At 44.2% G+C, this 14,464-nt stretch overlaps 1 protein-coding gene across 2 annotated transcripts; it reads left to right on the forward strand.

The window, feature by feature from the left end:
• The first annotated feature begins 461 nt into the window (after positions 1 to 461).
• dync2i2 (dynein 2 intermediate chain 2) lies at positions 462 to 13,452 on the forward strand. Of its 2 annotated transcripts, XR_014570530.1 has the most exons (12): positions 462 to 585; positions 1,944 to 2,057; positions 2,507 to 2,659; positions 3,732 to 3,813; positions 4,039 to 4,066; positions 4,689 to 4,846; positions 5,054 to 5,163; positions 6,813 to 6,983; positions 10,052 to 10,305; positions 10,693 to 10,853; positions 12,938 to 13,260; positions 13,313 to 13,395. XR_014570530.1 is itself a non-coding variant. In XM_083786656.1 (11 exons), the coding sequence occupies exons 1-11, from the start codon at positions 508 to 510 to the stop codon at positions 13,174 to 13,176; spliced, it is 1,548 nt and encodes a 515-aa protein (XP_083642782.1). In that variant the 5' UTR covers positions 462 to 507; the 3' UTR covers positions 13,177 to 13,452. The 2 variants fall into 2 exon arrangements, 1 of the variants encoding a protein (XP_083642782.1); XM_083786656.1 differs by having other exon boundaries at positions 12,938 to 13,452.
• The last annotated feature ends 1,012 nt before the right edge of the window (positions 13,453 to 14,464 follow it).

The raw sequence follows: 14,464 nt of genomic DNA on the forward strand, positions 1-14,464 counted from the left end.
TTCCGTAAGTGTTTAATACATGTTACTTTGATTGCTTTTAATGGTCAGATTGTTGGCGACGTCAATGGTATATCCAGGGCAGAGGTTAGTTATTGGCACGACTCGAGGAAACATATAATTTGATATTGAATATGAATAAACCTCACCTACCCCAAAATGTAGACTCTCGTAGATGTATTTATCGATTCTGACAGATGCATCTACGAGAGTAACATTTGGGCTAAAATCTAGTAGTATCTAGTAGTAGCAGAAAAGTAGCAGCAATTTATTCAAAATATAATTGCGCTTAATGGCTCGTTTTGAAATTCCGCACCGGAGCTGCACTTGCACAGTGGGCTCAGTGCTGTAGTGTACTAGGGGCGTCGTTGTCATGGCAACAACAACAAGACAAAGGGAAGTGACGTCATGCTAGGATCCTTAGCCTAGCAGACCACTAGCAGCAGCTCCTCCACACAGAGCCAGTAGATTCATGTATGATCATTCAAATAAATACATAAATAATTCATAATGTTTACAGATGAAGTCCTGGACGGCGTGGAGATCCAATCAGTGTGGAGGAAACGTAATCAACTAGCCACGGAAACGGTGCGTCTAGCCGTCTACTAACATTTATTTACATTTCATACAGCCTTGTAGCCCCATATGTGCTCTCTCCCTACGCTCATTCTGTAGCTCCGGGGCTACAGAATGAGCGTAGGGCACATATGGGGTAACGACCAGGGCTTGAGGGCTTACAGCGAGTCGCTGTAAACTCTGGACCAGGGCTACATATGGGGCTAACAGCCTTGCAGGAAAAAAGCACGGGCAAGTACAGTTCAAAAAATAAGTTCCCAAGAAAGCCGGTGGCTTGTTTCCATTGGGGTCCTTCATATTGAATTCATCAGATCAGAACATGTTTTATTATAGGGTCCATAACATCAGGTGGATCGAGTTCTAACTATGGACCATGCAATTTGCATTTATTTACTAGATTTTATTTTTAATATGTTTGAATCTATATTCTAGAGTTACAACACTGCATTGACAGCCCAATGAACCCATATACATCCAAACAGAAAAGTCCTACTCCTATCTGATTGTATGACATTAAACTCACGTATTTCATACAAATATTTCTTTATGAAACACTTTGCAGATAGATAGATAAATGTAATTAATGTTATTATGAACTGCATTAGATTGATTATTCATAGGCCTGTCACAATTGTTACATCATTGACTGATTATTTGAGATAATCACAATTATTGTCCAAAATCATCATAATAGTTTCTAGACCTAGAATGCCTGTGATCATTTAATTATACTTCGTAAATTTTCATGTATCTCAGGCATAGATCCCTTCTGGTAATGCTGGTAGAATTGGAATATGCGCGGCGTAAATGTGATAAATGCTCCGTCTGTACTCGCCCATTAAATAATTCCAAAGACGTGGAGAGAAAAATGGTCCTATAGTTTTATATCCATGTGAAAGTTCTGGCACAAAACGTGTATTTAGTCAATTATCTCCACTTTTTCAAGAGATGCACACGGACATCTTTCTCTCCGGGCGAGGGGACGTATTTGTAAACATGACTTATTTGTCAAATCAGTTCATCGATTTTTCCGGTCCCCCTCGCGAAGAGTGGTACATTGTACAGTTAAACTACTCTATGTTCCAGAGTGGTACATTGTACAGTTAAACTACTCCTCTATGTTCCAGAATGGTACATTGTACGATTAAACTACTCCTCTATGTTCCAGAGTGGTACATTCACTGTACAGTTAAACTACTTCTATGTTCCAGAGTGGTACATTGTACAATTAAACTACTCCCATGTTCCAGAGAGGTACATTGTACAATTAAACTACTCCTCTATGTTCCAGAGTGGTACATTGTACAGTTAAACTACTCCTCGTTCCAGAGTGGTACATTGTACAGTTAAACTATTCCTCTATGTTCCAGAGGGACAGCCAGACCAGAGCGGTACATTATGAGGAGTCGGGGGTTCAGACCAGAGGCTCCACCACATCACAGTCCAGCCAGACAGAAGAAGCAGCACACCATCCACATCAGCAGGCACGTGCACACATAGACGTCAAAGTAGACCTGTGCCCCTGCCCTTTACCCGTCTGTAAAACAACTGCCCTCTCCAGACCATGAATGTAGCATTTACTGCTATGGTGGAAGGAAAAAAATGCAAATGCCTCCTTTCCATGCCATTACCCAAAGGCAGCATTCAGGAGAATTGCTTCTTTTCGGAACTCTCCTGAACTTGAACGTAGCATTTTACGTTGAAATAATTTGTTTCGAAATCCATGTTGTACACCGCATCTCCGGTAGATAAAGAGTGTGGGATAGCGCCCCGAAAATAGCGTATCTACAAGCTCTCAACGCATCACAGTGCAGCGCGTTGTGAGCTTGTAGATCTGCTACTTTAGCTTATTTTTGTCCAAAAGTGTGCTTTTTAGGGAATTTCAGCCGCTGCCTCTCTAACACTCTCTCTGCACGTCCCTGCTGTGCATCAGGAGGATTTCCTAGGAGGCCACCAAGAGGTGCTGCAGGGGCTGAAGGACTTCCTGCATGGCGTGGAGGACATGGTCCTCAGAGCGCTGGCCGCCAACGCCAAGAGCCACGCCTTCGACGGCTTCCACGTCAACTGGGAGGAGCACAGTCAAATGGTGAGAGGGCCGACCAATCAACCGGGCCAATAGACCTTTAGCTAAGCCCCTCCCAAAACTGCTATGGTAGTTTTCCTATATGATAAAACATTGTTTAAAAAAAGAAATGTCACGCACATATTTTTCCAGTGCATATATGGCAGGTCTTGTTGACGGATTTGGAATAGATTTTGAAGGTCTGTTTCAAACCAGTATTTAATCTGTAAAGTCCATGATATTTACATTGGAATGAATGAGCCCGGCCCGGCCCTCTCTTTAGCTAAAGGTCTATTCACCTACAAAAACAATTAGATATTATTTATTTTCTATCAAATACTTGGTTAGTTCAATGATGTAATGATGAAGCCTTGACTTTATATATATATATAATTATATATATATTTATTATTATTATTTATTTCTTTATTACGGTTATTATTATTTATTTTTTTGTCACATTCCTGAGCCAGTAATTCGATGACCGTGTGGCTGGTCAGAAGGAGATCCTACGCAGGGCCAAATACATATTTTTTACACTCATTTACAATCTTTTTGTTCTTTTTTTTTGGCAAACTGTTAATCAATCAAAACAAAGAAATCTCCATCAATTCAAGGCTTCATGGGGTGTGTAATTGATAGAAAATGAGTTGTTTCTTGGGTGAACTACTGTAACTCCTTTCTGTTGTTTGTGGCAGTTCACCTGCCAGCCTTTTTTTCATTATCTGAGCAACATGAAATGTTACGTCCGCAGTTTAAAATGGAACTGCTCAGAAGGCAGTAATAGCAACTCTTTCACTCCAAAGTGTTGTAGTCGGGCAGAAACCCTGCATCTCCATATTTGTACTTTTTACGTTTTAATATAAATGAATGCGATAGTACTGTAGTTCATCATACGAGAGTATTGAAAGTAGTATTGAGAGTAGTGAAACGAGCAGATCTACAAGCTCGCGACATGTTGTGAGCTTGTAGATGGGCTATTTTCACTATTTCAAAATGTTAAAAAAAATAATGGAAAAAAGGAACTGCGGTATCAATCAAGCTCTGATCTGGTCTGATCGTATTTATGAATCTTCTCTGAATGTGATGTGTGCAGGTGTCATGTGTCCATCGCATGCGTCATCCCAGCGCTCAGGAGAAAGCTCTCCACGTAACCTGTGTATCCTGGAACAGCACAGGTGTGTGTGTGTGTGTTTCAAAACCACCCCTTTAGAGCGGTTTCAAAGCATTTTTTGTATGACTGTTGGTACGGCATTCCACATTTTGGTGGCATAGCAGGAGAACAAATTTAAACCCTTGTTTGAGACAAATCTGGGCTGAACGTGATTTGTGGAGATCCCTCTGGTGTTGTTTGCGTGCGCCAAATGAGGTTCTAATCCATTTGTTTTGTTCTTTCTCTTCAGGTTCTGTTATTGCTTGTGCTTACGGACGGTATGTTTGACTTGTACTTTCAATACTTTAAATGTTTTCATTTTTTTTTTTTGCTGCGTGGCTCTGTAGTAAGCTAGCCGTCTATAAGAGTCTGTATGTCAGACTATGTCTGTGTCCAGAGCTAATCTCACAAACCACGTCTGTAGACCACATCGGTGCACTGACAGTAGACAGTGTATGTATGTGTATATGTTATAATATTAACTCTAGTTTATATATGATAATGTTTGAAATACAATTTGTATCAGGCCCATTTTGTCATACAGTACATCATCGTCGTCATACGTCTTACTGGAAAGGAAAGGTACTATGTTTACCCAGGGTAACTGGACTAAGCTCAAGAACTTGTTTACAGCCAGGCCCTGCTCATAGAACATTTCATGGTAGGGGTTCAATGCCTTGTCCAAGGGCACTTCAGCAGTGGTCATTTTAACGTGCCCGTCCGGGGATACGAACTAGCGACCTTCCGATATCAAGACCGCTCCACAAACCGTTCGGCCACCGCTGCCCCCACTGTACCTTAGGCTGGCTCGGAGCACATTACATTATTGTTCACGCGTCTTACTTGTATAAAATATTATGCTCATGTGCGTGCATGTGCGCATCCTGTCCTGTCCTGCAGTATGGATGATGGTGACTGGACCAGTGAAAAGTCATACGTTTGCACATGGAATCTGGACCGTGGAGGCGTGAACGCGGAGCGAGCAGACCTGGTGATAGACGTTCACTCTGCAGTGACTGCTCTGTGCTTCCACCCTACATTACCCAACGTTATCACAGGTTATTATTATTATTATTATTAATATGAACTTGACTGTTGGCTCTGTACTTGGCCTGCTCTTTCCCCCACCAACTCTCCCGAAAACACATTCTTCTACTAATGTTCAGCATCACACAAAGATTTGGCGGACCCCCTTGTAGTTACTCTGAGGAGGCCCGGCACTGCTGCCCTTTGATTGCATGTGTTTGTCTCGCCTTGCCCTGTAGGTGGTCTGTACAGTGGCGAGGTGGTGGTCTGGGACACTAGTAGGACACAGGACCCCCTGGTGGCCCAAACTGGAATGTCAGCGCAAAGCCACCGGGAACCCGTCTATCAGGTCAGTTTGTTCATCATCTGTTGCTATAGCAGGTACATAGAACATGTTTACATTTAAAGGTATTTCTGTGTAAAATATCTCACTATTCTGATAGAAATCTACAGACTGGTCTGCTACAGACCAGGGGTGCCCAAAAGGTAGATTGCGACACATGACATGGCCCTAAGAATAAATAAATCAAATACTAAACAAGAATTGATGACATCAATTAATTACCAGCTGCTGCCTTATATCCCATGGCTGAGAGGTCGGCTAAAGGCAAATGGTGTGTGGTTGCCGAGAGACGAGGCAGCCAATGAGGACGATAGGTTGTCAGTACAGCCAATGAGAACAATAGGTCTCTTCTACAGCAAGTGGGCGTGAATCTATTTCCCATTCCTTAAATATGTAACCCAAGTGCCGCTATTCCAAAGCCCGTTAAGGTACATTTCTTTTAAAATATTTTCAGCAATGGGAAGATATATACCGTGTAATATATTTTTTGGTTGGTACAGTAGATCTAGTTGAGCTGATCATTTTTAAAAGTAATCAAAGTCAAAACAGTGTGGGCACCGCTGCTATAGACTATAGAGCAGAGCTGCCCACACCTTTTTTTATTTTTTACTTTCAGCTACTTTCAAAATGACCAGCTCAGCAAGATCTATACCCCCCAAAAATATCCCATTTCTGAAAATAGCTGAGGGGGCTTTGGAATAGCGGCCCTGGCGTTACATATAAGACAAACACACTTGAAATGGGAAATTAATTGGTAGGGTATTATTGCATTGTGGGTTTGAGCTGTCAGGCCCCTTTTGATGTCAATCAATCAAGTCACCTTAATTCAAGTGGGAGAGGCCAAAATCTAAACTATATATTTTTAGTTGCATGTGCATGTACCTGCACAGCCTTTGTGATATACCTTTTGGACACCCCTGCGTATAGTGTTTGTTCAGTAACCGTGTTAAATATTTCTATATTGTGATTGCGGATTATAGAGCTATATTAAAATAAAATCAAGTACCACATACGAAAACAATCTATTAAATAAGAGAAATCAACAGGAATACAGCATATTTAAAATTGAATCTGGTATTTTCTTTATTATTTTCAGAATGTACAGTATAGTATGGAAAGTTTAAGTTACCTTTTATAACAATAGTTTCATAACTAGAAGACAATGCAATAGGCTATCTGCACATACGCCATTTTGGACATAACTCTTCCTACCTCCAGACCTCTTCCGGCTTCCTTCATAGGTGTTACTGATGATACTAATTATTTTAAGTGTACAGTGGTTCTCAAACGTTTTAATTTCAAGTACCCCCCATAACTGAGAGTGTACAAATGGATTTCCATTTGGTTCCATTTGTATTTTGTACACTCTGAGTTACATCCCCGTACGGGGCCATTTGGAACCCACTCAAGGACACTTTGAGACCCACTGGTGTAGCAGAGTGTTTCCAGTGAGCCAACATGCACAATAGCAGCACCCTGACTCTCTTTGACCAGAATGGAACAGAGCCATAAATTATTATCACCGGTAACACCTGTGAAGGAAGTTAGAAGAGGCCCATAGAGCCTATTGATCTGTGGAATACAGCCCTCTTCATTGAACTGGACTTAGGTAGCTTAGATTGAGTGAGCACTGTCGGCTGCCACCTTGTGTCCAGGTTGTGTGGGTGCCATGTCAGGGCAGCAGGGACCTAGGGGTGCTCAGTGGAAGCTCTGGGGGCCGAGTGTTGCTGTGGACACTGGAGTCAGACCAGAGGAGGCTGCTTCTCTCTGAAGGATACGCATTCGTCAGGGAACAGGTTCCTCACAGCAGCTATGCACACACCAAGGTGAGTCGTTAGTTATGATGAAACAAATGCGTCACCATTGTCCAGAATGCACCCTGGACAACGCTACACATGTCCTAGACCTAGACTATTCTCCCTTACCTAAAACACCCTGGATCAACACTCTGCATGTCCCAGACTCTTCTCCCTTACCTAAATCACCCTGGACAATTTACAATTTACAATTTAGGCATTTAGCAGACGCTCTTAATCCAGAGCGGAGTGGTTAGTGAGTGGGCAAAGGCAGAGAGGAGTGAGTGAAAGTGTGAAAGGTCATCTGGTAGCTTTGTCTTGTGCCACTTTCTTTCGGCTGCCCTTAGAGGTGTTCGTTCAGATCTGAGAGTTTCAGATAGCCAGGGAGCCGGTGGACATGAGCGAGCTGGCCTGGATGAGAGCGGGTAAAGTTCTCAACGGGCCCAAAAATTATGGCCCGGCCCGACCCTACCCTAACTGGGTGGGCCCGAGGCCTACCCTAAAAATTGCCATAATGTTTAGCCCGAAGCCCGACAAAAGCCCGACAGGAAAAAAAGAGAGAGAAAAAAAAGCAGCACTAAATACCAGCGCATGCAGCGGCGCCATGTTTCAGTGTGAAAGTGAGAACGGAGATCAACGGATTTATCGAAATAAAGGATGTATGTAACTCACGTTAGAATAGGCTATTAATGTTCCATAACTTCCATTTCCAATCATTCTAATGGATTCCATACAGTGGTGGTGACTGGTGAGTAAACACGAATAGCAGCTGCAGCTCCCTCCCTTAGTTTCCTCTGAAGTGAAGTTGCTTTACGCGTAGCTAAGTTATATATCACTGGATCGTTTGGTGACGTTGATTAATAATTAGGTTTTATTCATCGCAGCCAGCTGGGTTAACGAGACTCGGTGCAACATGACGACCTGACGCTTCTTCAGCTGTGATAATCCGATTGATTTTATAAAATATTTAAGCATATGGCAACTTGGCAAGTTAACTGGTGGTTAGTAGCTCGTTTGGTGCGCAAACCAGAGGGAAACCGGTGCCGTGTCATTAGTCAGAAGGTTCATTGTTCCGAAATTACTATCCCTATCTCTAACCCTAACCTAAACCTAACCGCAAGCACGGGAGCAAACCTAAACCTAACCGCAAGCACGGGAGCAGTGCATGTTCGGACTAACGGGACTTCGGATCTATGGGCAGTTGCCGGGAAACCAGCGGTAGCAAGCAAGTCTCTCACCGTCCACTGTTCTCTACTGCCTGCGCGCGGGGCAGGCTGCAATGCTGCTCTGGCCTCGTACACACATGCTGGACTGACATGATCTGTTCTGTCTGTGTTTCATGGCCGCCTCATTCTCAATGCTTTTCCAATGGAAGTCACATGGTTTGACATGTGTGTACGAGGCCTCCGAGTCTGAAATGCCAGTGCGATGCGACCCCCGTCTCCAGTCCTCCTGTCACAAGTGAATCCCCTAGCGCAGCCCTCTTCATAATAAATACATACACGTATACACAATCACATTACACAAATAACAGAATTGCTATTTTTATTATAATAACACTTAAAAAAAAATAAAAAAAAAAAGAATAAAATTGCGGAAAATCACAGAGCCCGAGGCTCGGCCCGGCCCGACTAATTAGCATATTTTTTGGGCCCGGCCCGGCCCTAAAACGTCGGGTCGGGTCGGGATTGGTCGGGCCTGGTCGGGTTCGGGCAGAGTTTGAGAACTTTAAGAGCGGGCAGTGTTGGTCGAATGCAGATGAGATAGAGGAGAGGAAGGATGAGGTTGCAGTGTCAGGTGAGAGGGAGAGGAATGACTCCAGGGAGGGTAGAGGGTAGAGGGTAGAGAGGAGAGAATAGAGGATGAGAGGGAGGAGGGGTTTAGGGATTTGAGATTGCGTCGGGAGGTGACGTTCGGGGGGTTAGTAGGTTTAGGCGGGAGGGTGGAGAGAGAGAGGGAGAAGGTTATGAAGTGGTGGTCAGACCTAGACAACGCTCTGCATGTCCCAGACTCTTCTCCCTTACCTAAATCACCCTGGACAACGCTCCGCATGTCCCAGACTCTTCTCCCTTTCCTAAAACACCCTGGTCGATGCCTCAGAGTCCACACGTCCCAGACTCTTCTCCCTTCCCTAAAACAGGTACAGGCTTTAGTTCCGAGTCCGACATACTATCAGTCCAACTGTCATTAGACCAACAAGCTAACCCTAACCACAAGCATGGAGCATTGGAGCAACGCATGTCGGACCAACGCATGTCGGGAGTGACGGGTGATTTAGCTTCGTGCCACGTCGTGATTGGCTAATGTTTTCTAATTTATGGAATTTCTTAGATTTTTCTTTGATTTCTTAATGAAATTACTAGGGTGAATTTTTTTCTTTAGTTTTTTTTCATGAAAATGTTTGCTTTTTCGGTATCGCCCGAGTGTTACCCACGGTTTAGGAACCAGTGCCCTAAAACAGTGGTTCCCAAACCTTTCGTGTCAAGAACCCCAAAATTGACACTAATTACACCAACATTTGAAGAGATATGCCAGGGCGTTCTAGTGATTTTTACTAGTTGCCTAGTTTACTAGTCGACTAGTTGTTTAACTAGGCCTACCTACTATGTAAAAATAATAAATAATAATAACATTTCAAAACTGTGTACATTGGTGACTATAACTACAATCTACCTGATCTTGAGGACTACAAAAACGGGAGGAATTATTATAATTACTTTCCTTATCAACTAGTCAACTAGTACCAACCAGGTCAACTAGTGGATAAACCAGTCTACTAGTTGCTTAAAGCCCTAGAAGAAAGAAGATTAAAAAATTAAACCAGTTTAATTTCAATGACCCTCAGTTTGACATGCATTAGGGCAGCTACTGACCCCGCATTAAATGGCATTTCTATCTCTGGGACCCCAATTTATATTGTAAAATCAATGTTAATTTAACTCAGAGTTACAGATCTATGGGTCCATTTGGTTACTAACTAGCCATCATAGCTGGGGACCCCCTGGAAATCCCTCAATGACCCCTGGGGGTCCCCGGACCCCACTTTGGGAAGCAGTGCCCTAAAACACCTGTGTTTCTGCTGTCCTTGTCCTGTGCAGGCCCATGGCAGTGCCATGGTGGGGGTGACGTCGCTCGCCGTGTCCCCATGGCACTCTGACACCTTCGTGGTGGGATCCGAGGGCGGCCTGCTCCTCAAGTGCAGCTTCTCCTCTCAGACGCCCGCCGCAGTGCCCCGCTGCGACCACCAGCAGGACGTCGCCGGCTCCGTGACACTCAGAGCCCCCGCGGTGTTCTGCTTCAAAGCCACAAACCACAGCCCCGTCCACTCCATACACTGGTCTCCTTTCCACAGGTACAGCTAACTGGTCTCCTTTCCACAGGTACAGCTAACTGGTCTCCTTACCACAGGTACAACGAACCGGTCTCCTTTCCACAGGTACAACTAAATTGTCTACTTGTCACACAAATAATTGTGATTTTATTGTGTTTTTGCCATTGAACATGTGAATAAAAAATACATTTATGTTTGCCTGGTAATCAAATAAATGCACACGGCAGATATGACAAATAACTGACATTCATTATTTTTATACTTTAGAAAAGTAAAAAATAAGTGCGTGCCAAGCAACATCTCCAGGTGCTCCCCTGAGTTCATCTACTGTGTTCTGTTGTCTAGGAACTTGTTTCTAAGCACTGGGACAGACGGCCTGGTTCATCTCCACTGTGTTCTGTTGTCTAGGAACTTGTTTCTAAGCACTGGGACAGACGGCCTGGTTCATCTCCACTCCGTGCTCCAGGCCAACCCTCTGCTGTCGGTGAGGGTGTCCGACGACTCCTACGTGTTCCAGGTCCGCTGGTCCCCCACCAGGCCACTGGTCTTTGCTGCGGCGACTGGACAAGGTACAGTATATATATATACAGTGGAGGAAATAATCATTTGACCCCCTGCTGATTTTGTAAATTTGCCCTAATACAAAGAAATGAGCGGCCTATAATCTTTATGGTACTTTTATGTTAACAGATAGAGACAGATTATCAACAAAAAAGTCCAGATTTTTTTTTTATATAAAGGTTATAAATTAAATTCCATTTGATCAGGTGAAATAAGTATTTGATCCCCAAGCACATCATGACTTAGTACTTGGTGAGAAACCCTTGTTGGCAAGCACAGAAGTCAGACGTTTCTTGTAGTTGGTCACCAGGTTTGCACACCTCAGGAGGGATTTTCGTCCACTCCTTTTTACAGATCCTCTCCAAATCCTGAAGGTTTCGAGGCTGTCGCTTGGCAACTCGAAGCTTCAGCTCCCTCCACAGATTTTCTATGGGATTAAGGTCTGGAGACTGGCTAGGCCACTCCATGACCTTAATGTGCTTCTTCTTGAGCCACTCCTTTGTTGCCTTGGCCGTATGTTTTGGGTCGTTGTCATGCTGGAAGACCCATCCACGACCCATCTTCAGTGCTCTGGTTGAGGGAAGGAGGTTCTTGTCCAAAATCTTACCGTACATGGCCCCGTCCATCAACCCCACAATGCGGTGAAGTTGTCCTGTACCCATGGCAGAGAAACACCCCCAAAGCATAATATTCCCACCTCCATGCTTGACGGTGGGGATGAAAACCATTGGAAACACATTACGCCGTAATGGATTGAAATCCTGAAGTGCCCGCAAGGTCCCCCTGCTCAAGAAGACACATGTACAGGCCCGTCTGAAGTTTGCCAATGAACACCTAAATGATTCTGAGAAGGCTTGGGAGAAGGTGATGTGGTCAGGTGAGACCAAAATTGAACTCTTTGGCATCAACTCGACTCGTCGTGTTTGGAGGGAGAGGAATGCTGAATACAAACCCCAGAACACCATCCCCACCGTCAAGCATGGAGGTGGGAATATTATGCTTTGGGGGTGTTTCTCTGCTAAGGGTACAGGACAACTTCACCGCGTTGTGGTGTTGATGGACGGGGCCATGTACGGTAAGATTATGGACAAGAACGTCCTTCCCTCAACCAGAGCACTGAAGATGGGTCATGGATGGGTCTTCCAGAATGACAACGACCCAAAACATACGGCCAAGGCAACAAAGGAGTGGCTCAAGAAGAAGCACATTAAGGTCATGGAGTGGCCTAGCCAGTCTCCAGACCTTAATCCCATAGAAAATCTGTGGAGGAAGCTGAAGCTTCGAGTTGCCAAGCGACAGCCTCGAAACCTTCAGGATTAGGAGAGGATCTGTAAAAAGGAGTGGACGAAAATCCCTCCTGAGGTGTGTGCAAACCTGGTGACCAACTACAAGAAACGTCTGACTTCTGTGCTTGCCAACAAGGGTTTCTCACCAAGTACTAAGTCATGATGTGCTTGGGGATCAAATACTTATTTCACCTGATCAAATGGAATTTAATTTATAACCTTTATATAATGTTTTTTTCTGGACTTTTTTGTTGATATTCTGTCTCTATCTGTTAACATAAAAGTACCATAAAAATTATAGGCCTCTCATTTCTTTGTATTAGGGCAAATTTACAAAATCAGCAGGGGGTCAAATAATTATCTCCTCCACTGTATATATATATGACATCATGTCACATGTCTTGGTTGATTGATTGAATACTTTAGTAGGCAGAAATGCAAATGTCAACCACAGGGTACAGTCAAACACCACTAAAAGTATAGCACCCAACAAAAGGTTCTTGTTGGGTCCTTAGAATTCATAAATGAAAAATAACAGCAAGATTCAATATCATCATAAAATATTTAAAAAAAAACGATGTGGTCCTTGAGGAGTTGGTAACCAAATGGACTTAAACCGAGGTAAATTATTGTTAAACATCTGCATTACTTAATGTACACGAATTCTTTAAATCAATCCTTTGTGTCCTCATCCTAGGTGTTCATAAGTATTAAATCAATCCTTTATGAACTCCTTTGTGTCTCATCCCAGGTGTTCATGAGTATTAAATCAATCCTTTATGAACTCCTTGGTGTCCTGATCCCAGGTGCGGTGCAGGTGTTTGACCTGGGCAGGCGGTCCATCCGGCCGGTGGCCTCCATGGATGTGGGGGGTGTTGGGGGTGTGGCCACCTGTCTGGCCTTCAACCACAGAGCGCCTGGCCTGCTGGCGCTGGGCAGCACACATGGACACCTCCATGTCTGGACGCTGAGCGCCGAGCTGACGGAGCAGCAGCCCAACGAGATGCTCCGATTGGAGCAGCTCGCTGCCGAGGTTGCAGAATGAACCACTGAGAGACTTCGATTGGAGCAGCTCGCGCAGCAGAATGAACCGCTGAGACGCTTTGATTGTAGCAGCTCGTGCGCCGAGGTTGCAGAATGAACCAATGAGAGACTTCGATTGGAGCAGCTCGCGCAGCGAGGTTGCAGAATGAACCAATGGGACGCTTTGATTGGAGCAGCTATAGCCACTGAGGTTCCAGCATTAACCAATGCGGGAGCGCCCATCATTAACGTCAATGTCATTACCTCCGTAGTGGTTCATCAGACTAAAGAAATGTCATTACCTCTAAGTGGTTCATCAAAAAAACAAGGGTCCAGACCTCCCAAAACAAACTGGTCAGGCTCCTACTTGGCCTCACCCCCCGAACCCACCTCACCCCTGCCCACTTTGAGAGGCTGGGATGGCTTAGGGTCGACGACAGAGTACAGCATCTTGCAATGGGTCTGGTCCACAAGATTCGATACACCACCAAGATACCCATGTACCTGTCCATACCCACAACACCAGAGGGAGTGCAACAAACCATGTACAACCCAGATTCGGCACAAACAATGGACTAAATTATTTTCGCTCCCATGCCACCAAAATGTGGTACACCCTACCAACAGTCATTAAGACATGTGAATCCCTTGACTCCTTCAAAACCGCTCTCAAAGGGCACCTACGGACGGCTGCAATTCGAAACTGTATATGTATCTTCTGTATATGTATCTTTTCCCTTTATGATGAATTCCTGTTCTGTTCTTTAACTATAGAAGTGTCTATTTGTATGTCTCTAAATGTTTTGATGAATTGAACAAGGTGGACCCTGTTGTAAACAAGTGTAATGCTTAATTGGGTCGTCCACTCACAGTTAACAGTCTTTGTATTGAGTTTGTGCTTAAAATGTACTGTAATTCTGCAAACTGTTAATACATTTTTTTCAATCAATCAGCACTAGGGCCGTTGAGCTAAAGAATCCGCCAGAATGTTCCATTTGTACACCCTCAGAGTTAAATTAACCTTGATTTTACAATATAAATTGGGGGTCCCAGTCCTGTCACTGGCCCGCCTGGCCCTGTTTATTGAAATGCCCCAGTGTCCCAACACACACATGCACGCACTGTGCCTAGGGTGACCAGATGTCCCTCTTTGCGTGGGACAGTCCCTCATTTCCAAGACTTTTCAGGCGTCCCACAAATTGAGACCCTTTCCCACATTGTGACTGGCAGGCAATTGCATTAATGTTCAAATGCCCTAATAGTTAGTCCCATAATAGTTGGCCTTCTGCTCTCTCATTGTCTCTCCCTGC

The sequence above is a fragment of the Protomyctophum parallelum genome, assembly GCF_964188405.1.
Source record: "Protomyctophum parallelum genome assembly, chromosome: 17".
NCBI lineage: Eukaryota > Metazoa > Chordata > Actinopteri > Myctophiformes > Myctophidae > Protomyctophum > Protomyctophum parallelum.

Coding starts and splice junctions, on each gene's coding strand:
- dync2i2 (XM_083786656.1), top strand. CDS start 508: ATGTTTACAGATGAAGTCCTGGACGGCGTGGAGATCCAATCAGTGTGG. Junction 4,067..4,688: donor ATTGCTTGTGCTTACGGACG/GTATGTTTGACT, acceptor CCTGTCCTGCAG/TATGGATGATGGTGACTGGA. Junction 10,854..12,937: donor TGCTGCGGCGACTGGACAAG/GTACAGTATATA, acceptor TCCTGATCCCAG/GTGCGGTGCAGGTGTTTGAC.